The 23,791-nt window shown below is 33.1% G+C and overlaps 1 protein-coding gene and 1 pseudogene across 1 annotated transcript; one reads left to right on the top strand and one right to left on the bottom strand.

The window, feature by feature from the left end:
• Positions 1–5,876: 5,876 nt before the first annotated feature.
• LOC131659804 (protein SYM1-like) lies at positions 5,877–15,669 on the bottom strand (annotated as a pseudogene).
• Positions 15,670–19,059: 3,390 nt separating this feature from the next.
• On the top strand, positions 19,060–19,716 carry LOC131659803 (agamous-like MADS-box protein AGL61). Its single transcript, XM_058928937.1, has one exon. The coding sequence runs from the start codon at positions 19,060–19,062 to the stop codon at positions 19,714–19,716; it is 657 nt and encodes a 218-aa protein (XP_058784920.1).
• The last annotated feature ends 4,075 nt before the right edge of the window (positions 19,717–23,791 follow it).

The raw sequence follows: 23,791 nt of genomic DNA, 5'->3' as shown, positions 1-23,791 counted from the left end.
TATCCAATAATGAATGAATGGAAACCAAAATGATGATTTTGGTCATCCTTATTTTGAGCCTATGGAAGTCCGCTTGATGCTGGCTAAGCGGGCTTTCACCAAAATTGCGAAATCGAAGCCGTGCCTTTGACACTTTATTCCTCAAGACTCCAATAAGCATGAATACCTATAAAAACAAAGGAAAAACTATCAAATGGTATAAAAGTATATGAAAATACAACTATTCACAAAGTATACGTATTTATACACAAAACGGTGAATTATTCAAACGGTATTAACAAAAGTATCGATAAGTGTCACTATTTACATACACAAAATAAGTACATTTTGACACTTATCATATGCCATGGTATGTACTAGACCCGACATAGCATACGCAGTAAGTCTTGTAAGTAGGTACATGGCGAATCCTGGAAAGGCTCACTAGCAAGCATTGAAGTGGATTTTAAGGTACATAAATGGGTCTCTGAATAAAGTCCTAATTTATGGTGGAGCCTTAGGTGAAGATAGTAAAGCAGTAATCGAAGGATATGTCGACTCTGATTATGCAGGTTGTATGGATTCTAGAAAATCTATTTCTGGATATGTTTTCACTATGTTTGGCACAACAATTAGTTGGAAAGAAACACTTCAAAAGGTTGTTGCTCTATCAACCACTGAAGCGGAGTATATTGCCTTAACTGAAGCTGTGAAAGAAGCATTGTGGCTTGAAGGTTTTGCAAAGGAGCTGAAACTTCAAGGTCGAAGTATCACTGTTAAATGTGATAGTCAGAGTGCAATACACCTGTCGAAGAATTCAGCCTATCATGAGCAAACTAAGCACATTGATGTGAGGCTGCATTTTGTCAGAGGAGTAATCGAGCGTGGAGAAGTCCAAGTGCTGAAGGTTTCGACTGAAGACAATGCTGCTGATATGATCACCAAGACATTGCCGAGTTGCAAGTTTTTCCACTGTATGCAGTTGATAAAGCTGCATGAAGAAAGCTAGTTTGTTCCCTTGATGTTGTAGAGTTAGATCCAAGGTGGAGATTTGTGAGATATTGGATCGAACTCTAGTATGGTCGAAGGGTAGCTTCTTGGTTCGACAGGATTAAGCATGAAGTCGAAGGTTGTTCACATGCTTGTGTCGAAGATGCTAGGGTTGTTAGCATGCTAAATTAGGTTTAGTGTTTAAACCCTAATTTGTTAAGTTAGCTTGTGTATTAAGTTGGCTTGTGTAATGGGCCTTGCTGAAAAAGCCCATTAGTTAGTATGTTAGGTTTTATTATAAATAGCATACTAGTCTCTCATCATTGCTAAGCTGCAAATCCTAATTTAGGGTGAGAGAGGTTATTTGTTATTCTTGTAAACTTGTAATCTTGTTTTCTAAGAGAAAGTGAAAGAATAGCAGTAATAACCAAATTCTTGTGTTCTTCTTCTCCTCTCTATTTCCCTATTATACTTTGTTATTGGTATCGCTTTTCACAACAATGGATATAGTACTACGAATTTATAAACAATTATGGATTAAACAAGTGCTAAAAGATTTAGTGATGCAATGCAAAAACCATGTAAATTTGTTTTGTGACAATAAATCATCCACCAACATTGCACATAATCCTTCTCACTATTACATGGCAAAACACATTAACATTAGTCAATAATTCATCAAAGAAAAGTTGGATGATGATTTGATAACTACAACTTACATAATGAAAATTTGTTATAATTAAAAAAACTCAACAATAAAATTAAAACAAAAAGATTTTAATAAAACAAATATAAATAAAATAAGTCAACTAGGACATTGCGAATAATGAAACATTGAAATCAAAAGGTAAAGCAATACTTATCCTATGGATTGGAAAATTTCTTAACTATATGTACACTTGAAGCTTGTTGAGAAATAATGAAATGATCAAGTAAATTTCTACCTTGGTTACCCTTAAAGATCTTATTGGTCTCTTTCTTGATGGTCTAGAAAGACCATTCGCTTTCTTAGTCTTTATAAGACAGGTTACTTGAATCTAGGTTTCTTGAGTTTAAGGAGAATGATCAATGGATTCTTCTTTCGTTTCTTCGTCAACACATATTAGCCCTTGAATAAGAACTAATTTCATTAGAAGTTTAGCATTGAAAGGTTCTCCATAACAAACTCTTAGGAGTTCTTCATGATTTTCAGCTTGTAGAGTGTCGATGAAACCACTCTTTTTAGTAATGTTTAAGATTAATCTTTCATACGGTATTTCTCCATCAAAATAATGTCTAGTTATTAGAATGCACAAACCCATGACTCCAAGGACGACTTCATCAATATTAACCATAAATTTCTTATGCGTGCATGAGAGAATATAACTTTCCGTCACAATTTTTCTACATGATACTTTTGAAAATTATTTGAAATATCATATTGAAGTGGTCCTTCTGATTATCCACGTGGTGAGCCTTTTTATTTATTGCAAACAATGCAAAATTTATTGAAGAATGTAAATATTTTATGTGAAACCTTTAGCAATAACTCTTCCATGGAATTCAGTGTTTGTAACCTCAGCAAGGTCTCTTACACTTACTTTATTTTCCTCTCCTTAAACAATTTGAGTGATATAGTTTCCTCCTATAAAGGCATGTATCAAGAATTTTTTGATGAGTTTGGTGTAGACATGTTTCTAATTAAGATCCAAGTATCTAAAACATTTAACTTCTTTAAACCAGGGTTGAATTAATGTCAAAGTCATTAAGATTTAGGCTTTCAACACCAACTATTGGTTCCACAAAAAATGGTGAAGTCTTCATCTTTGCAAATAAAGGTGGGCTTTTCCAATAAATTCAAATGCGCCTTTAAGAATTATGAGCAAACATGACTATGGTGAAAGGTAAGTAAGATGATAATGGAGAAGATGAAATATTTCTAAGTAAAAGAAAGGAAAGTGAGGTAGTGTGTGCTAGTGAGTGAGTGATTTTGAAAATCATTTTAAAAGTGAAACATAATATATGTAATAACTCCACAAAATCATGACCTAGAAATAGGATGAGTAAATATTACTTACAATACTCCATGTGTTGCCTATAGAAATGAACAACCAGCTATTTTCTTGTAGCGTGTGTAGATAGCAAGAATTATGGGAGGAAGTTGAATACATTTGTTCATCCATAAATTTGTTTCAACGACAAATATAATACGTGATATAAAACAAAGGGCGGTTAAAAGATCATAAGAGTATAAATAATGATACAATCAAGAGGCACAAGATGTATCAAGCTGATACTGCTAAAAACAATAACAAATAATAATAAAACAAATCACAAACAAAAAGAAAACCTCCAAACGTAGACAAATAAAAAACTGCCAAAAAACTGGGCAACAAATAAAAAAACCACAATAATAAACACCAGTAATGAGTAAGAGAACACATGTTAAAGCTCAACCCTAAATAAACCACCATTAATAGAAACAGAGAGCTCTTGGGAAAACACCAAGAATACTCTACCACAAGAGCAAAGTTAAAGACTCTCAAACCTCTATTGATTCAGATAGAGGACATGGTTTTCAATCCAAGTAGGGAAAGCATAGAAGATGGTTACAGACCTACTAAGATACAATTTATAAGTTAGGAAAATGCTATTTTCCTCCACATCCTTTACATTAGTTGACAATTTTGAAAAAATAATATCATTTCAGGATTTCAAATCGAGCAAAAAACTGAATGCCAGACCATGGTGAGCCCATCCAAAATCCTAGGCCCTCCTCTCAACGAGAAAAATATCTCAAAAAGCAACCTAATATTCTTAGGAAGAACTAAAAACAACCCAACCACCTAAATATCCTATACCACACAAACTTCACCACCTCATAGGTTACAAATAAATAAGAAACTAAATATACAGACCCCTACACATAATACAAAAGATAATGTTCAAATAAACCAAAATCATACACTTACAGAAATTCTCTATAATATGGATTTTATTGTGCAATAATTGCCAAAAAAAACAACCACTTAATAGGAAGTCCAAAAAAAATTAAATTAAAGGAAGAATAAAGTCCACACTAAGAGAAAAGAGATTAGAGGAGATATTTTTCTTTAGGAGGGTAGAATAAGCCGAGACTATAAAAAACACATCATCCTTAACATTCTTCCACCACCACTGATCATTATATATATATATATATATATATATATATATATATATATATATATATATATATATATATATATATATATATATATATATATATATATATATATATATATATATATATATATATATATAACTCGACCACACTCACAAGCCAATCATGTTTGTCAAAGATGCTAAAGTTTTTGAGGAAGGTGATCTCAACCCAAGGACTGACATAGAAAGACATGTGAATACTAATATTCATTCTCTTACTTATACTTCCCATAGGTGCGCCTTTCCACTAGGTGCGCCTCTTATTAGATATAAGCCAGACAATTCCTCTAATTGGTTTTGAATGTAATTCTTATTTTTTTCTTGTCTTTCTTAGAAATATATTTTAAGGTTTTAGAAGAAGATTGTTAGAATCCAAAGAAGGTTTCTCTAAAGTCGAGTAAAAGGTGATTCTAAGATTTCTTGGGTTAAGTGGCTTGATATTTTCAAACATAAGCAGATAGAAGATCTAGGTGTCTAGGATCTCCATTTGGTAAATTTGGCCCTTTTAGAAAAATTGTAGCAGAAACTATTCTCAGGTGCATCTGGTCTCTAGTGTAATGTCATATATGCTATATATGGAGTTCATGATGTTTTCTCATTGATGTCAGGGGGTAGGCACTCTGGTCTTTATATTGCGTTTTATTCTTTTGAATCAAACTTGTCGAGGTTTTTCTTGGTGTTTATCTCATAACAAGTACAACCAAATTGACAGGGTCTTAATAAATGTTGGGATTTCTACCTTTCTACAACTCATAAGGAGTATTATTAAATATATGTCTAATATAAACCCTATTTTGAATATAACATGTTGTATTTTCATCTTTTTTCTAGAAGTGCTTAACAATATTTTTCTTGTTTATCAAGTTTTAATCATTTCTTGAAAGATCTATTTTTCCTTTATACAACTCCATGTTGTTATGGAGTTCTATGATTGATGAAATAATGGAAAATACCATTTTCTTCAGAATTTTTTTCAAAACGTTTATATTTTCAATTTCTCCACCATGACCACCTCTAATAGTTGCAACATTCAAGTCTTTTTAAACTTACATTTCATTTCATAATAGTGAAAACACATAATTAGACTCATCCTCGTGTCTTAATAATTTGATCCATGTCCATCTGTTGTAGTCATCAACAATGATAATTCCATACTTCTTACCATTGGATGATGTCACTTTTCACTAACCTAAACAAATAAATGTCTAAGAACTCTAGTGGTATAAATGAAGAAATAATGATTTTAGAATAAAAATAACACTAGTGCAGAAAGTACTTTTTACATCGGGCGAAAAGTACTTTTTACATCGAGCCTAGGTCAGATGTAAATCCAAGCAATGTAGTAAATCAGGCCCGATGTGAAAAATTAACATACCACATCGGTTGAATTCAGATGTCTGATGTGAAATATAATTCAATTTTTTAATAAAAAAATATATATGCCATATTTTACATCGGTGAATTTGATGGACCGATGTAATATATAGTTTTTACATCGGTTTTTCCAGTTGCCCGATGTATTATATATGTTTTTACATCTATTTCCTCAATGGCCCGATGTAATATGTTTTCTTCTTTTAAGTGAATTCTAGGTGTTTTTCGTTTTTTTGCTATAATTGTTTTTTCTCCTAATTTTTCATATGTTTCTAATACGACACAGACCAAAGTTAGGTCGCTATTTTTCACATTTTTCAACTACATTCTAATACATGCAAAAAGGCAAGTTTATTATATACATATATTGTCTATCAATAAATTTTATCAACAATTACCTTGTGTAATGGTTACAAGAAAGTTGATAATGCTACCTAACATACATGAATTTCCAAGGGATGCAACATATACACATATACAATTACTTGCTTGTCAAAAACAGAAAATCCAGAAGCCATATTCTGCATTATAACAATCTTTTTGAGCAAAGACACTTTCCTCCCACTACTTATAAACATATATCTCTTCTCATTACTCCTGGTGAATATAAGAAAGCCCATAAGCCATGTGAATATTTTTAAACCAGACTTATCAAACAAGTGCGCACAATAAATTAGTATTCGTTTAACATTTACCTCAGTTGTAGTGGATTTCTCTTCTATAGCCACCGAAGAGCTTCTTGCTTCTGATTTTTCATTTGAATATCTATTAAGTACAAAAGTCCATGTTAGAACCACTACAGATATTTCTAAAGACTATAAAGTTTATTTTGGATTTTACAAAAGTAACTTATAGTATGTTTGTAAGTTGTTTTCAACTTCTTTCAATAAGCTAGATGTGATAGCTTATGAAAACAACAAAGCATATAATTTAATCACATTCTATCTTTGAGTACAAAAAACAACTTATACATAAGTGTCTATATGGTAAACACATATTCACACTCACTTCCAACTTTTCTCCTGTTCATCATATAATTTCTACATGAAGAAATTTTCAATGCAACAATTCAAGATAAACCTAGATAAACTTACGTTGAAAGTATGGTCACCCAAATAAGCTCAATCATATCGACCCAAAGAAGTCTTTGTTCAATTGGTATTACACCGTATGTAGTTAGATGAGCAAATGGCCACAACTTCCATCCTGCCTGTATAAGAAAATTTAGACGAACATTAATCGTAAGAAGTTGCAGAATCATAGTTAGCACTAATGGTTCTCAAAGAAAAACATGAATTGTTGCCATTCAACATATAAATAAAAAGAGCCAGAAGGTTCTCTTACAGTCAAAACGCAGGAGCCCCACAACCGTATAGTAAATGCTATTCCAAACGGCCGACCATGCAGTTTGATCGAAGGTAACTTTGACAGGAACTACCTACCATTCTTTATAAGGAAATAGTTTCGATCTGAACATCCGAGCACGACCAAACTCAAAAAGAGGTTTTCCTTCCAAGCACTGCAACAATCAGGAGACTTAAGCCATAGTCCATGATTAAAATATCGTCTATTCAACTAACTGAGACTTAGCTGAACATGAAATCACTACAACACGGAACAGCTACAAGAGCGCTTATTTTGGCCTTTAACAGCGCTTTAAAGCGCTGCCAAAGCCAGCGCTGGCATAGGCTACGAAAGCGCTTTTAAAAGCGCTCTGGTAGGCCCCCCTATAAGAGCGCTTTTCTGGAAAAAGCGCTCTTGTAGGCCCCCCTTTAAGAGCGCTTTTCAGGAAAAAGCGCTCTGGTAGGCCCCCCTTTAAGTGCGCTTTTTCCAGAAAAGCGCTGTGATAGGCCCACCTGTGAGAGTAAAAAATAAAAAAAAAACGCAACATACTAAAGCGCTTTTGTAAAAGCGCTCTTATAGGGTGGGCTTTAAGAGCGCTTTTTCCAGAAAAAGCGCTCTGATAGCCCCCCTATAAGAGCGCTTTTACAAAAGCGCTTTAGTATGTTTTTTTTTTTTTGCTTTTTTAGTAATCTTTGGCAGCGCTTTTAAAAAGAAGCGCTTTAGTATGTGGGCCTTTAAGAGCGCTTTTTTAAAAAGCGCTTTAGTAGCTAAATGAGGTATTTTAATGTGCAGCCTGTAATTTAATCCTCCCAGTCGACCTGTAATATTTTCGACCTGTAATATGTTTTCAGCCTGTAATATTTTCGACCTGTAATTTATTTTCGACGATATTATTTCAGCCATCAGTAAGACAATATATATATATACTAATATAATACCATTATAATATCCAAAATTATATATATACATCATTACAACATCAATAATATTATAGTACTTCAATTCGACACAAACCCTACATGAAAAAGCGCTTAATATAAAAATGACACAAATCCTCTTTTATTTCTTCCAACTTAAGTCTCGAGTATCCAGCGGCACGGAATTCGTCAAGGTACTACAAAACAAAAACAAAATATGAATGATACATTTAGTTAAATGTAATAAATTATATGAAATTATCTTAAGTTATAAATTCATACCGTGATCGGAATCTCTAATTGATTTGCCTGAAGGATTTCTTTCATAAACCTCAATACAAAGTATCCGCAATCGTAACTGTTTTTCTGTTGCGGGCACTACATAGAAAAACAAATAAGATTCTATAGTTGTGCATTGTTTTATCAAGTAGCATAAATATATTATAAGCAACATTGTGAAAAATAATGTACCTGCACTTGGATCCAAGTAATGTTGCTAGATTTAGTTCGGGATACCTGTGCGTCCCGTTGACTTCGGAACACTTGTATTGATCTAATTAACAAATATATAAAAGCATATGTTTAGATCAATCCCACAAATAAGTAAATATATATATATATATAAATATACACGAATATATATTTAGAACGATCCCACTTACAAATCAACGATGTCCTTCATGGCCGAATAATTGGTCCATTCACCATTTACCGAATTCAGATAATACACGACTTCCCTTATAGGGTTGATAGCAAGCAGCAACCAGTGTGCTCTATAAATAAAAACAATAGGTTATATGAAAATTTTGCTATACACAAAAGAAACAGAGATTAGATGAACAAAGAATGAGAAACTAACCCTACTGGTCGGGTATTATACGCCCAAAGATGCAGACATTCTGTATTGCCGGTGGACATGAATCTATCTACTAAGCACTGTCTAACTGATTCCGGTTCCGAATCAATTGCCATTCCGCTGCAGTGGGCGGAAGACACGAAACGGAATCTGTTAGACAACGGAGTCCCGCGCAACACTCTGTCATACAACAACCTTAAATAAAAACATAATAAACATTAGATTATTTTCATTGAAATGTGTAAATAAATTATATTGTGGGACTAATTAAATAATATATCGGATGAGGGAATATTACCGAATGTATGAGTGCATGTTATTGACGCCTAGTTGATCATGCTTAAAAATCTCCTCCAAGTCATCAAGTGTAATAAGTGACTTGAATTCAATACCGAAGACACTCTCATCCATAACGATTTCACGTAAAGCACCATCCTTCAAATCGGACATATCAACCATTGTTGCGAGCGTCGACCGGTACCGAGGCACAGAAGCACCGCCTTTTTTTCCCGCTGGCTTCGGAGGACCAGTGGGTGGTACGGTACGAACTTGCTGCGTCACTTGTTGTGACTCTCGAGCGGATGCCTAAAAATCATATAAGTTATGTAAAATATAAAATCATGCAGATTTAGATTCAGATTAATTATTAACACTGTAAATGTACCTCTTTTAGTGATGCAACGGACTCCTCCTCCTGTAAAATCCCTTTACCCTTAACTGTGGGTTTTATAGGAGCAGTCTAAAATTAAAATGTAAAAAATAATTAATAAACGGTTTAGAATTGACATTCGAAAACTAAATGATTCATAATCGTTTTCAATATGCCTCATCACTAATGGTAATGAGCTCCGAGGGCCATGCAACAAATGATCCTATTGCATCTCGCAGCAATGTCGTCTCTGAGACCATGTCAGGTACCGGTAGCATCGCATCATGATCTACTACAACATCCACCGATACTTTCAGGTGTCCATCCGGGAGCGGTCTATGGTGAAGTAAATCTCCCAAAGTGTTGTGCACTTTTCCCTTGCCAACTAGTCGATAACTCGGTTCCGATAAGTATAGTTGGCAAGATGAAATGCCCTAAACCAATAGTAAATATAAAGTCATTATCATTAATAAAATAGAACAATTTAAAAGGAAAAAAAATTATAATTACCTCGGGAAATTTCCTTTGATAGTTGATACTAGCCTTATCACTAGTTTCTTTCACCGATGAAGTGTTGCACTTTTCTCTCATATACGCCTCTTTATCTCTTTGCAATTCAGAGACTTGTGCTTGCAATTCCGCCAACTTTTGCAACACTTCTTCATTTGAAGGATTTCTTCTCCTAGGACTCTTGTAAAAAGAGGTTGGAGTCACACCATGACCCTTACCCCTCACCCGACCGGGATACTCAGGAGCATCTAGTGCTCTACTAAGTACGCTCCCCTCACCGGTGGATGCCGATTGCGACAAGGTCTCCTGTAATTCATTTACATTAAAAAATCATTTATATATTAAAAAACATTTGATTTAATTAAAGACACAGTATTATACTTACACATTCAGTAAAAACTCTCTGAACTTCGGGATCGACAGCATGATCCTTGCCCACACGAGCTTCCCTCCACAACACATGTTCAGGAAGTGAGGTTTCCTCACTTTTAGTCTCCTCTAACTATGCATTGACACAAAAGATAAAATCGTCAAATAAAACACATTTAGACAATTAATTAAAACGCATTTCTACCATGTTCGGCCTTTCCGTTGAATTCTTTTCTCCACCCACGGTAGTGATGATTAGAATTTAAGAATCTACGATGACCGAGAAAGACATTCTTCTGACAAAGATCCAATCGTGTCGTATCGGTTTCATCTTCACAAACGGGACACGCCTTTTGACCTTTATTGCTGTACCCGGATAGATTTCCGTATGCTGGAAAATCATTAATTGTTCCAAACAACATCGCCCTCAAGTTGAAACTTTCCTTCCTATACCCATCGTAAACCTCCACACCGTTGTCCCACAAAAACTTTAAATCTTCGATTAACGGTGCCAAGTATACGTCTATGTCATTCCCTGGTTGTTTAGGCCCAGAAATTAGCATTGATAACATCATGTACTTACGCTTCATACATAGCCACGGAGGTAGGTTATAGATCATAAGAATCACAGGCCATGTGCTATGCGAGATACTTTGAATACCATGCGGGTTCATTCCATCAGTAGACAATGACAACCGAAGGTTTCTTGCTTCTTTTGCAAATTCAGGATAATCAGTATCAACTTTCATCCATTGTGGTGAGTCTGCCGGATGTCGCAACTTTCCATCAATAATTCTTTCATCTGCATGCCAAGTCAAGTGTCTTGAATCGGTCTCACTACGATACATGCGTCTAAATCTCGGAATTATAGGAAAATACCATAAGACTTTAGCAGGAGACAACTTTTTCTTATATCGAGGGGCACCACATTTAGGACACTCATTCAACGCTGCATACTCGTTTCGAAACAAAACGCAATCGTTTGGACATGCATGTATCTTATCATAGCTCATGCCAATAGAGGACAGCATCTTTTTGGCTTCATACGTTCGATTGGGAAGAACATTATCCTCTGGTAGCATATCTTTCATAAGGGCTAATAACTCTGTGAAACTTTTATCCGACCATCCATTGTCCGCCTTTAAGTTGTACAACTTTAACACCGCAGACAATCTTGTGAATTTTGAACAACCATCATACAACGGTTTCTCTGCATCGCTTACCAACCTCTCAAACATTTTGGGACAATCCGCAAGATCTTCTTCAAGCGCTTCTGCAATCTCTTCAACTCGATCGCAATCGTATGTGTCTGTGCAATCGTCGTTTGAAGCATACTTCCTATTACAACTCGACCCAGCATTCCCGTTACTTTTCTCACCATGCATTGTCCAACATGTATAACTTCTATCAATTCCAAACCGTAGTAAATGGGATCCCAACTTTTTCCCGTCAACCTTATCCCCATAACAGCAACCCAAGCAAGGACACGGCATTCGAAGCGGGTCTTCGGAGTGCGCAACCGCAAACTCAACGAATTTCCATACCCCTTTCTCGTACTCTTTCGACAATCGGTTTGATCTCATCCATGTCTTATCCATGACTTAATTAAGCTAAACAAAAACGGTCAAACTTTCACTCTTCACAAGTAACCCCTATGGCGAATTCAATTCACAAAGTTAGTAAGTACATCACTTAACGATTAACGAAATTGATATCATGTCGGAATAATGAGTATTACTTAATATAATCTAAAAGTTACAAAGTTAGTAAGTTCATCACTTCAAAATCAGAGAATATTCCACATGTCGGAATAATGAGTATTACACTCATGTCTTAATTAATTAAGCTAAACAAAAACAACTAATTATTTAGGAACAGAACGGTATAATGCGTTTCTGTCAATAAAACGCAATGAATCAGAAGCAATAAAACGCAACATATTACCGAATGAATCAGAAGCAATAAAACTCAACATATTACTTTGGCGAGAGAGAACAATATATTACCTGTATAGTAGTAAGCAACTTGTAGACCCACACAATGTAAGATTCGTGAATGAGATCAAACTTTCACTCTTCACAAGTAACCCCTATCAATACAAAAAGAATAAGTCACAAATCTATAACATTGACAACACTAGAAATTGTGTCAATGGAATATAAAAATTAGGTCATAACCCATAGCTTAAAAAAATCAGCATTGTATCATTATGTCAAATTCATTCAAATTCAAGTAAACTCACAAACAAACACAATTTTCAAACCAAAAATGAAACAAGATGCAAGAAGTCACATTGTACCATGAGAAATTGGGTTCAAAACAAGTTCTAAATCCCTAAACCAACATCCCGGACAACCATGATATACGTATAAATTGGCTCTCAAAATTCACTTCAAACAAGTTCAAGATGAAATAATGTAAAATTTGAAAGAGAATAATGTGAATGTTTCGCATCTCATTTCATTTCAGAAATAAATATAGATATTTCCTTCTTATCTCTTAAAGTCAATTTAATATATGAGCATGTTTTAATATAGTTCAATCCATTTCAAAACTTGTAGAATTCCATAAACCAAGTTGCAATAAAGTAGAGACATCAATATGAACTCATACATTAAATCCAAAACCAAACTAAGACACCTTTTTCAATTTACAAAATAGCAAGAGGAAGAGTTGAAATGTTTGTATTACATTCAAACATGCTCATAGTGCACAACGATCATGTTTTAGAATAAAGATAGCATTTTCATTCTCAATCCCACAAATAAGTAAATATATAAATATACTTCATGAAATAGTATGCCAAAGTTTTCATGTAATCAAAATAACAGTAGAACTTCAAAACTTATACTTTTATATAAAACCTCACGAAACATTGTTCCAATAAGTCAACAAAACCTGAAGCATAACAACCTAACTTAAGTATACTTAAGCATAGTTAAGAGCACAAACCTGAACTAAGGAGAAAGAAGAGTGGTGATATATTGGGAACAAGGTTAAGCAATTTTCTTTTAGAGATTCAGATTCTGCAGATACAAAGAGACAATAAAACAAGATTATAAAAATTGTCTCACCAAATCACCATCTCAAGTAAGAAAATATCATAAAAGTAAGAAAATATTCAATGAAAATTAAACACTCTAAAGACATTTAATCAAACATGTAATATGCTTCATTCTCAAATTGCAGTGCAACCCTTAGTTGAAACCCTTAAAACTAAACCCATAAATCATATTACCTTGCACAGTCAGACGGAGGAGAGAACGACGGTGGTGGCTGGCGACGGAGGGACGAACGTGGTGGCTGGCGACGGAGGGACGAACGGTGGTGGCTGGCGACGGAGGGACGAACGGTGGTGGCTGTGGCTGGCGACGACGGAGGGTTTTTCGGTTGCAGAGAAAGTGAGAAACAGTAATAAAAAGAAAACGAAAGAGAGAAAGTGAGAAAGTGAAAGCGTGTTTTTGTTTTTAATTTTTACTAATAAAGGCTACTAAAGCGCTTCTGAAAAGCGCTCTCATAGCCTGGTCTATACCAGCGCTTTTTAGCAAAAAGCGCTCTCATTAAACCCCCCTATAGCAGCGCTTTGAAAAGCGCTCTCATACCCCCCCCCTTACCAAAGCGCTTTTCAAAAGCGCTCTCATACCCCCCCTTACCAAAGCGCTTTTCAAAAGCGCTCTCATACACCCCCCCTACCACAGCGCTTTTCAGAAGCGCTCTCATACCCCCCCCTTTAAGAGCGCTTTTTTAGCGTGTTTTTTTATTTTGTTTTTAGTGCAACCTATAAGAGCGCTTTTTACTAGAAGCGCTTTAGTAGGGGTGCTGTTAAAAATTAAATTTGGCGTAGTGAATGACATACACAGAAACGCACATGTGCAATCCAGTCTCCTACTGAATAAACAACCCCACTGATCACCATCTTTGCTAATACTGGATTTGTCTTAAGAGCTTCCTCATAAGCAGACCAGTTGTGCTGAGGTGCATATCTTACTATCTCATAGATTGTCCATCCCTACATAGCATAAAAACACAAGTCCATAACAGATAAGCAAAACCTCAACCAATAAAAATAATCAAATTTCAATGAACATATAAAGCTAATCTAAATTACCAACTAGCACGTGTTTAAATTAGCTTATTTAACATAAATAATCAACTTAAATCAAATTCAAACAAACTTCTAAAAAACCCTTTTGAAGGCTTCATATTTTTGGATTAGGCCAATTAAAAAAATTCCCTCTTCCTCCCATAACCAATTTTATAGAAAAATAAATTTAAAAATATATACATTTTTTCCTATGAACTAGTTCAAACTTACTCTTACACCTCTAACTTGTGAAAATATGTATGCGTTGAATCAAACAAGTATAAGGGTGATGGCACTTGCAAGCCATTTGAAGCAAAAATTGTTAAACAAAAAAGGATCAATATTTGTGCTGAACAAAACAGTGTTTTGCAAGGTATACAGACATGAATAAATGGTAGTGGATAAAGCAATGCTATATTATCCTTGTTTTCCACACATTTTTATAGGTCTATTCCAAGGGAAAATCTATGTTAATTTATTTCAGACACTATAATATTTAATCTTAAACATTTCAGAAGGATTTAGAGCTTTAGCAATCAAGGTCATACTACCATAGACAAGGACATGGAAAACAGATAATTGGTGCCGTTCTTTAATAATTGATTGAGATTATGGCATATTTAATTAACAGTCTAAAACCCCAACATAACATAGATAGACATTAACCATAGATCTTGTCCGACAATACAAACACTAACCTATAATTATTCAGTTGTAGAAGAATACCAAGACCAAAAAGCAGTTGAAATCCAAGAAAAGAAAGCACTTGAAAAGGTGTTAAAAGCCCACTAGCCACAGGTCTCAACTTTGTACATTATACCTGCAATATTAGATTGTATAAAACATACTCAGTGAGTCAGTAATAAAATTATTTTTACTAATATTGCACTAATGGTCATTTTACAATTGTCCCATATGGGATTTGAACTTTGTCACTACACACTATCAACAAAACACAAAGTATCGATATTAAAACAAACTCTACAAAGTTACATCATAGGAAAATAAATCAAAGCAAAACGGAGGTAAAAAACCTATAGAAGAAGGGTGGTGACGCCGCAGCCGGCAAACAAATGAGGTCGGAGGAAGAGGAGATGGTCGTCGATTTCGGGAGAAGGCAAATGGAGGAGTGGGCGGCCGGCGAACAGAGGAGTTTGGAGGATGGAGAACGGAGGGTTTTGGAGAAAGGCGAGATGGTCGTCAGTTTGGAGAACGCGCTCGAAGAAGAAGAAGAAGAGAAGAAATGAAAAGATTTGCAACAGTAAAGAAGGATTAGGGTTTTTGGATGAAATTCTTTTAACATTTTCCATCAGTTTTTTACTAGACCGATGTAAAGGCCCACGATTCTATATTTCCCATCGGTTAATATCAAGGCCCGATGTAAAGGCCATACTGTGTAATACATTTCTCCCATCAGTTAATATATATAACCGATGTAAAATCCCTTAAAAAAGAATTTCGTTTTATTTTTAATTTTGCCACCGCCTATTTTTTTTCATTTTATTTACAACACTGCCACTGTGTTATATATTTTTCATATATTTTTCATATCGTTGAACATAAATACCTGATGTAAAAATTTTTTACAAATATTTTTCACATCATATATTTTAACATTTGATGTAAAATCCTTTAAGCAAATGTCATATTTTTAGTAGTGTAAGTTTTAACAAGTTTTCCTTTTTGACATGCTTAAACAATAGAATCTGATTGATACTTTAAATTAGGCAAGCCTCTCATAATATCAACCTTGTTTAGCTTTGAGATTAATCTAGATGTTCTTTACTTAAAACTTTTTTCTTTTTTCAAGTTGATTCTCAAAATGTTTATTCAAATACTCAAAATATTACTTAGTTCTTTGAATAAAATTGTGAGAAGTTGAATCTTTGTATTGCTTCCTTGTTGTCGATTGTTTTCTTCATCTTTGATAAATGAGCTGTTATAATATTTGTACAATTGCAACAAACTATTTTTCATCCTTGTACTCACGACATGTATTGTAGTGCATTACATTGTACTTTTTTTTATGCAAAACTTAACTATCACTTAACTATCTTTCAAATTTGAAATATTAATGTTGACATGAAAATTATCAAAGTTATTCTCTAGAGAATAAACTTCATTGATGATCACTAGAGGAATTATCTCAACAAATAATGACAACTTAATCTCATAACACAAGATAAAATAATTGACTTAATGCTTTGAGTTAAGTAGAGGAAACTAATGATTTACTTGTGCAATCATAACCAAATGATAACGTTGATAACATGAACTAGTAGATATCATAGGGAAGTCTTCATGACACACGCTCATAGGATGCTTCAACGAATGGAGTACTAATATGCCTAATAATCATTGGGTCAAATGATAATTTTCAAATTCATCTTAAGATCATAGGATCATTTAGCAGCAAAATTACATTATACTAAAAGCTCTAAACTAGTTAATATTATTAACTAAATTGAAAATATAAATTTGAAGCCTAAAAATATTTGAGGCCTACGACAACTGTCTCACATGCTACCTCACTTGCAGCCGGTTGGACTAACCTTAGTTACGAGTTTGAGGATTTATCCTGCCACCTCTTAATTTCACCTGACACCTCCATAAAAGTAGTGTTTTTATCTTAATACTCTTCGTGAATTTTATAGTTTTTAGAAAAATTCTGTGTTTACCAGATATTTGGATTTTGTTAGAGATTTTATCGGATTTTTAAAGGGGTATATGAATTTTTATCGGATATTTTAAGGGATCTATGAGATTTTACCATTTTTTTTGAAAAAACAGATGCAAAACACACTTTTACACCTGTTTTTAAAGACCATGTGTGAAATCGTACTTTTTACACATGATTTTTCAAATATGCGATATAAAATCCTATTTTTCTTGAAAAAAATATGATTTTTGTCGGGTTTTTCAAATATGTCTGAAATTTACAAAACATATCGAATTTTTCAAAAAAATTGATAGTGTTAATTTTTTTTTTTGCCTATCATAAATGAACTACCAAAATTTTCAAAAATATAGAAGATTTATCAAAAGATAAGGTATGTTAAATTCATTTTTTTTTAAAATCGATAAAAATGCATTTCAAATTTTTTAATTTTTACCAAAAAAAATTGTTTGTTATACCCAAATTTTTATGTGCACTTTTAACTAAACTTTTGTCAAAAATAATATAAATATTAATAAAAATTATAAGGGCGTCAGAACAATTTGTGGGGGTGACAGGATAAGTCCTTCCCGAGTTTGCAGCGAGTTCAAACCACAAAATTAATTTGTTCTAAGATCAAATACCCATTTTTAAAAAAATAAATAAAACCACTAAATACTATATTCAAAATGATTACCTAAAGCTTCCCAAAATGTTAATAAAACACATTTTAAAAAACACTTTCAAATAGCTTATTATAGCAACAAGGTGTAACTGGAAATTCCAAGAAGTCTATCAATGGGTGAATCTTTATTAGATGCTGCCTAAATTTATATGAAGCCCAATTAGAAACATAAATTTTAAGCCTTGCAAAAATTTGAAAATTTATTCAAAAAAAGTAATTAAATAAGATGTAGTTTAATTATTTTGATAAACAATTGTAGTTCATCTGATAATGTTATGTGTTAGTTTTGGAAATGCAAAAAAATTATATATTTTTTTAATTTACTATAAAAGATTTAAAAATATTGTTCAACTATCCATTGACGCGCTTGGGTTATTACCAAATCTTTGTAATAATGTGTATAACAAAATTGGATTGAACTCCTTCAAAACATATATAAATTTTATCTTTTGTTAAATGAGAAAATATTTTAATGAATTAATGGAAAATATTTTTCTAGTCAATTATTACAAATTTTAAAGGAAAAAGAAGTCATTTTTGTTAAGAAATCAGACATTAAAAAAAATATTTAATAGAAAAAAGATAGTAGAAAAATAAGAGGTCCAAGTACACCACCTTTGAAATTTTTTTATTGAGAATAATATTAATGAAATTTTTTTATTTATTAGAAAATGATTTTAGAAAATAATTTTATATTGAAAGTAGTTTTTGTAAAGCTTTATAATACAAACGTTACGAATAAGGCTGCAAATTTACTTGAATTTTATTGTCCATTTATGTGTGGTTATAATAACTTTAAGTTAACTTATGAGAGACCTACTAATTATGATGTGTTAAATGGTGGTAAAGAAAACAATTATGTTGCTTAGATTTTTAATATTAAATTTTATTGGATCCAATTTTAGAGTGGTCAGGGTAATCTTCTCCAAAATAATATTTGTATAATAAATTAATAGTCTTCAAAATTTTAATATTTCCGTGTAAAAAATGTTTAAAATTTGAATTTTAAAAAGGGAAAATAATTATTTTAAATTAAATATTAAATATAAATATACTATGATTTTTAAAATATGCTTGTCAATTAAAAAAATTCCATATAAAAATTATAAACATAATGTTTTTAATATCAAGAATTTAATATTCTGTTGTAATTTTTGCAATCATGTTTTTTATTGCATATATAAGTAGTATTGCAATGATAAAAATCCTTCTAAGATGCCAACCAATTCAATCTCATACATCAATTGAGTATTAAGATCAAAGATTATATAACTTCCTAGTTTTAGACAAATAATAAAAAGAAATAAAATACATCAAAGGAAAATTAATTGAGTTATGTCTAAATAAAAAAAAAATTATGTATATATACCCATGTTAGTTTCCCATCTTGAAACCCAACAAAAAAGGGTTTTAGTTTTCTTATTGTTGTTTCTTTTCAACTTCTTAACTCCTTTCTTTTCACCATGTCAAAGAAGAAGTCTAGCTTAGGGAGACAAAAAATTCCTATTGAAAAAATACCAAAAAAAAGTCATTTACAAGTTACTTTCTCTAAACGCCGTTCTGGGCTATTCAAAAAAGCTAGTGAACTTTGCACTCTCTGTGGCGTTGAAATTGCAATGGTAGTTTTCTCTCCAGCTGACAAGGCATTTTCATTTGGTCATCCAGAAGTCGAGTCTATCGTTGATCGTTATGTGACTCGCAATCCTCCACCAGAATCCAGTGCTCTCCAACTTGTTGAGGCTCATAGAAATGCTAATGTTCGCGATCTCAACATTCAATTGACTCAACTTCTTAACCATTTGGAGATTGAAAAGAAACAAGGGGAAGAGATAGAGCAAGCAAGGAAAGTTAGGCAAAGCCAATTTTGGTGGGAGAGTCCAATTGATGAGCTTGCCTTGAATGAATTGGTTCAATTAAAGGGATCTATTGAGGAGTTGAAGAAGAACATGGGGAAATTTGCTAACAAATGCATCATAGAACAATCTAACGCATCTTCATCAAACATGGGAGTTAATGGATTTGGACATTATGATTCATTTGACAACAAATTTGGGCTTGGAATCAATCTTGTTCCCACATACCCTAATGTCTATCTTGGTTTTCGAAATGGGTATCTTTGAGCTTTTTTTTGTGGTTTGGTTATTGATTATTGATTATGAGGAGTTAATTGCATTATGGTACTTCACTGGTTATTTATTTTCTATTGTTTCTTTTTTCTAATAAAAATTGCAAGGTGACAAGTATGGTTGAAAATAATTCTTCCTTTTTTCAAGGATTTTTGGCAATAAAATTTCACATTCTCGTCTATTGTATTTTTTTTAAAATGTTAGTATATGATTTTTTATATTCATAGAAGTGATTTCCACTAGCACACATATAAAAGTAGTAGTATTAAAATTTATGTGATTCCTTTTCTAAGATAAAAAATGAAAGTGACACAATCAACTATTAAAATGTACAACAATATCAATGTTGTAATATAAATAATGTTTCATTTTCTTCCACCTAATCTGAATTCAAAAAAACTATACATGTAAAGTGTTATGAACTTATGGTGATGAAGCATTCAAAAACACTTTGAGTCTTGTTACATTTTTTTTTGAAAAGGCAAAATTTTTATCATTAAACAAGCTAGCACAAGACATGCTAGAAATCAAAGAGTGGTAGTAGAGATTGATAAATTAACTGCACCAATTCTAACACAACAACTCTAACAAGAATACTCTAACAGGAATACTCTAATAGGAAAACATGAGGATACTTTGTACTCACTAGCCAACAATGCTTTCCAAAGACAGCAATCCAAAACTAGGAATCCCCCTAAACACACCATTGTTGTATCATGAGTTATAACAGTAGCATCAGTATTCACATATGTATAATTCATAAATTATAAACAGCCTCTAATGTAGGAGAAAGAAAACGATATTTGTAATCAGCAATTCGAGAATTTGGAAATCCTTTCTTATCACGATCATGAACTCTATGGAGAAGAAACCTACATTCTGCACCATGAAAGATATTCAAGTGCCAGACCAATAAGGGATAGACCGAAGCTAATTCTACTGTCATTTCAATGCTTCGAGACATACAATCGGAGTGGATAGCCACTGATAAATGGAGTAAGTGAATCTTCTTGAATTAACTCTCAACCAATTCCATGAGAGGAGCTTAGTTTCTTCGACAATCGCTGAGAAAGAGATATCTTTGTTTTGAAAGATCTTCGCGTTTCTAACTTTCCAAATGCTCCATATGCATGCGAACCAAATTATGGAGATTCCGCGAGCCTGTCCTTTATTTCCCTGCAACACTCCTGGAAAGGCGTTAAAATTGACAACAGTAGAGTTATGAAATATAGTAATCACCCTTAACCATCTCGCGATATCAGCCCAGACTTTGGTTACGGGATGGCATTCGAAGAAAATGTAGTTTGTGGATTCTACCGATCCACATCCTCCTTCACAAAATGAATTGTCCAAAGTTAATATCCCTCTCTTACATAGGTTTTATTTTGACGGGATTCGGTTCTGGATGATTTTCCAAACAAACACCGCCACTTTAAGGGGAACGAACTTGTTACTAGCATCTGATAGGGCGGAGTAGGCTGATTTAACAGAATAGCTCTCGGAAGGATCGGTGATCCAAACAACGTTGTCCCTTCGCCCAGTTCTAAAAGAGGCTGAACTAATTTCTTCAATTAACTGCTACAATAATTTCGACTCCCATTCAAAGAGATCTCTCCTCCAGCTAAATTGACATTCTCTAGTATTTCCCTCTCCCCTTCTCATATCTGCCATTGTAGCTTCTTTATTCAAAGATATTGAGAATAGTCGTTCGAACCTCATTTTTAAGGGACCTTCTAACCAGCAATCACTCCAGAAAGATGTATTCTCCCCCTCCCCCAATATTCAGCTTTCCAGCCCCTCAAACCAATTGAGATGGTTCCCTCCTCCTACTAGTTCTATCTTCTTAATGTCTTTAAGCCAAGAGGAAATACAACTACCCCTTATCCTTATTTTTCCCTCCTCCTCGCCGTATTTACGCTTGATATTTGCATGTAATGTTGGGCCAAAGTTTATTAGAGCCATGACAATGAATTGCTGAAAATAATTGTTGGTATGCCAATATAGTTAGGAGGTAAAATCAACCCATAATTTTGCAACACAATTTGTTTTAGAAACACGATGAAAAATAATTATAAAAAATAGAAAAAAAATCATTTTATTCAGTAAATTATTGAGTAAAAATCACTCATTAATTAATTATGATTAAAAAACAATTAAACCATTTTAACTTGCATATAATGTACTAGATGATACTCATAATAATGCACCAAACTGTTAAATATTTGTGTAAATATGTGGATAGCTAGCTATTATTAGTACTAATCTTATTTATTTTAAAGTTTATAGTTTCATGTATATATTTATGAAGAGAATCCTATGAATCCAATTATTTTTGTCGAGTCTAATTTTTTTTGGTATTATGAGTCTAATTAACATATGGATTTTAATGCTAAAAACTCATATAGTCCTAATGTATATTTAACATCTCACATGTTATTGTTTTTGCAAAAGTCAAAATCTTTTAATAATGTTTAACAAGGTAAATAAGAGGACATCAACATTAAGATTTAATATTTCATTACTTTTGTCATTTTGAACTTAATTTAATAAGATGACTACATTAAGATAAGATTGCATTTTTTACAATATGAGATTAATAGTCTAGTTTTTTATTTATTTTAATAAGGCTCATATATATTGATAAAGAAGAAAGAGATACAATCAAAACCCAAAAAAGAGCTAGGTTAACCCCATAAAAAATTATCAAATTAAAAAAAGGTATTCTTAACCTATTCTTTACAAAATCACCCCTAATCTCAATTGGGATGAAGTCAAAAATAACAGTCGAACCTGTGTTGAGCGCTAAATTAGCACAAGAGTTCCCCTCCCTGTGTATGTGAGTAATGATGATGTTAGTAGTATTAGGAAGATTCAAATTTCTATTCCACCTACGAAAAAGCTTCAAGGGGACCAAAGTCGAATTAGAGAAAGTGTTAACAACCATACTACAATCGGTTTCGATCCAAATATTCCTCCAATCACGAGAAATTGCTATGTCAATAGCTTTGAGAACAGCGGAAAATTCAGCGAACACCGACAATGCCGAAGTAATAGTCTCTGCAAAAACAAGGATGAAATTACCCAAATGATTATGGAAAATCCCTCCACACCCAGCAGCCTTAGTAACCGGATTAAATGAACCATCGCAATTGTATTTGAGCCAACATAATTTTATTGTACTTAACATTTGTATAGTATATTTTTTTTAATACTAAACATTCCATATTTTTTTAAAGGAAAAATAAAATAGTGTTAAAAGCTCAAATCGAGTATATAGGAGCGAAATTGTTGGCATAGGATGTACTAAAAGATACAACAATAAAATTAAGCAAATAAAAATAGTATAAATTTTTTTTACAAGAGCATAACAAAACAAGTCACCACAGACAACTCTAAAAAAATGGCCCTATAAGAAATGCACGTAAAAAAATTAAATTAGATCTCAAATCAGCTAGACCACCAACACAGGATCAAGACCACCGAGGGAAGAAAGAAAGAAACACTTACATAGTTACATTTCCAACCTTGCCGAAATATTGACCCACTATTGATTAGCCTAAATGATATGGTTTTGAAGTCATTCTATGAAGGTGCAAGAGTTCTTTACTGATCTCCCTCAAAAACCATTTTCAAGTCAAATAATATTAATCTTTTCCACATGTTTCACGTTTGTTGAAAACTAGAAAACACAATATCATTTTAGACCCTCCAAATGGTCCAGGCCATGGCATACCATATCATATTAAAGGAAGAAGTATCTACCACCCTAACCAGCTGGAAATCCTATACCAAAAATTGCTAGCTAATTCACAAGTTATAAACAAATAAGAAACTGACTTAATCAAAATACCACAAATATGACACAAGGTAATAGTAGGGCTCACAATCACCTTTCTCTTGATTAAATACTTTCTGAAGGGCAATATATCAAGGAGAAGCTTTCAAGAAAAAACAATCATTTTAGAAGGTGCCCAACTACCCCAAATGAGGGGAAGAGACATATTGCCTATAGAGGATGGGTTACTAGAAAAAAAATAAAAGAGCCCAAAATCTATGGTGGACTTTGAAT

Source organism: Vicia villosa, linkage group LG3 (assembly GCF_029867415.1).
Source record: "Vicia villosa cultivar HV-30 ecotype Madison, WI linkage group LG3, Vvil1.0, whole genome shotgun sequence".
NCBI classification, from domain to species: Eukaryota; Viridiplantae; Streptophyta; class Magnoliopsida; order Fabales; family Fabaceae; genus Vicia; species Vicia villosa.
Note: the sequence above shows the minus strand (reverse complement) of the source record. Positions and strands in the feature narration are given on the sequence as shown.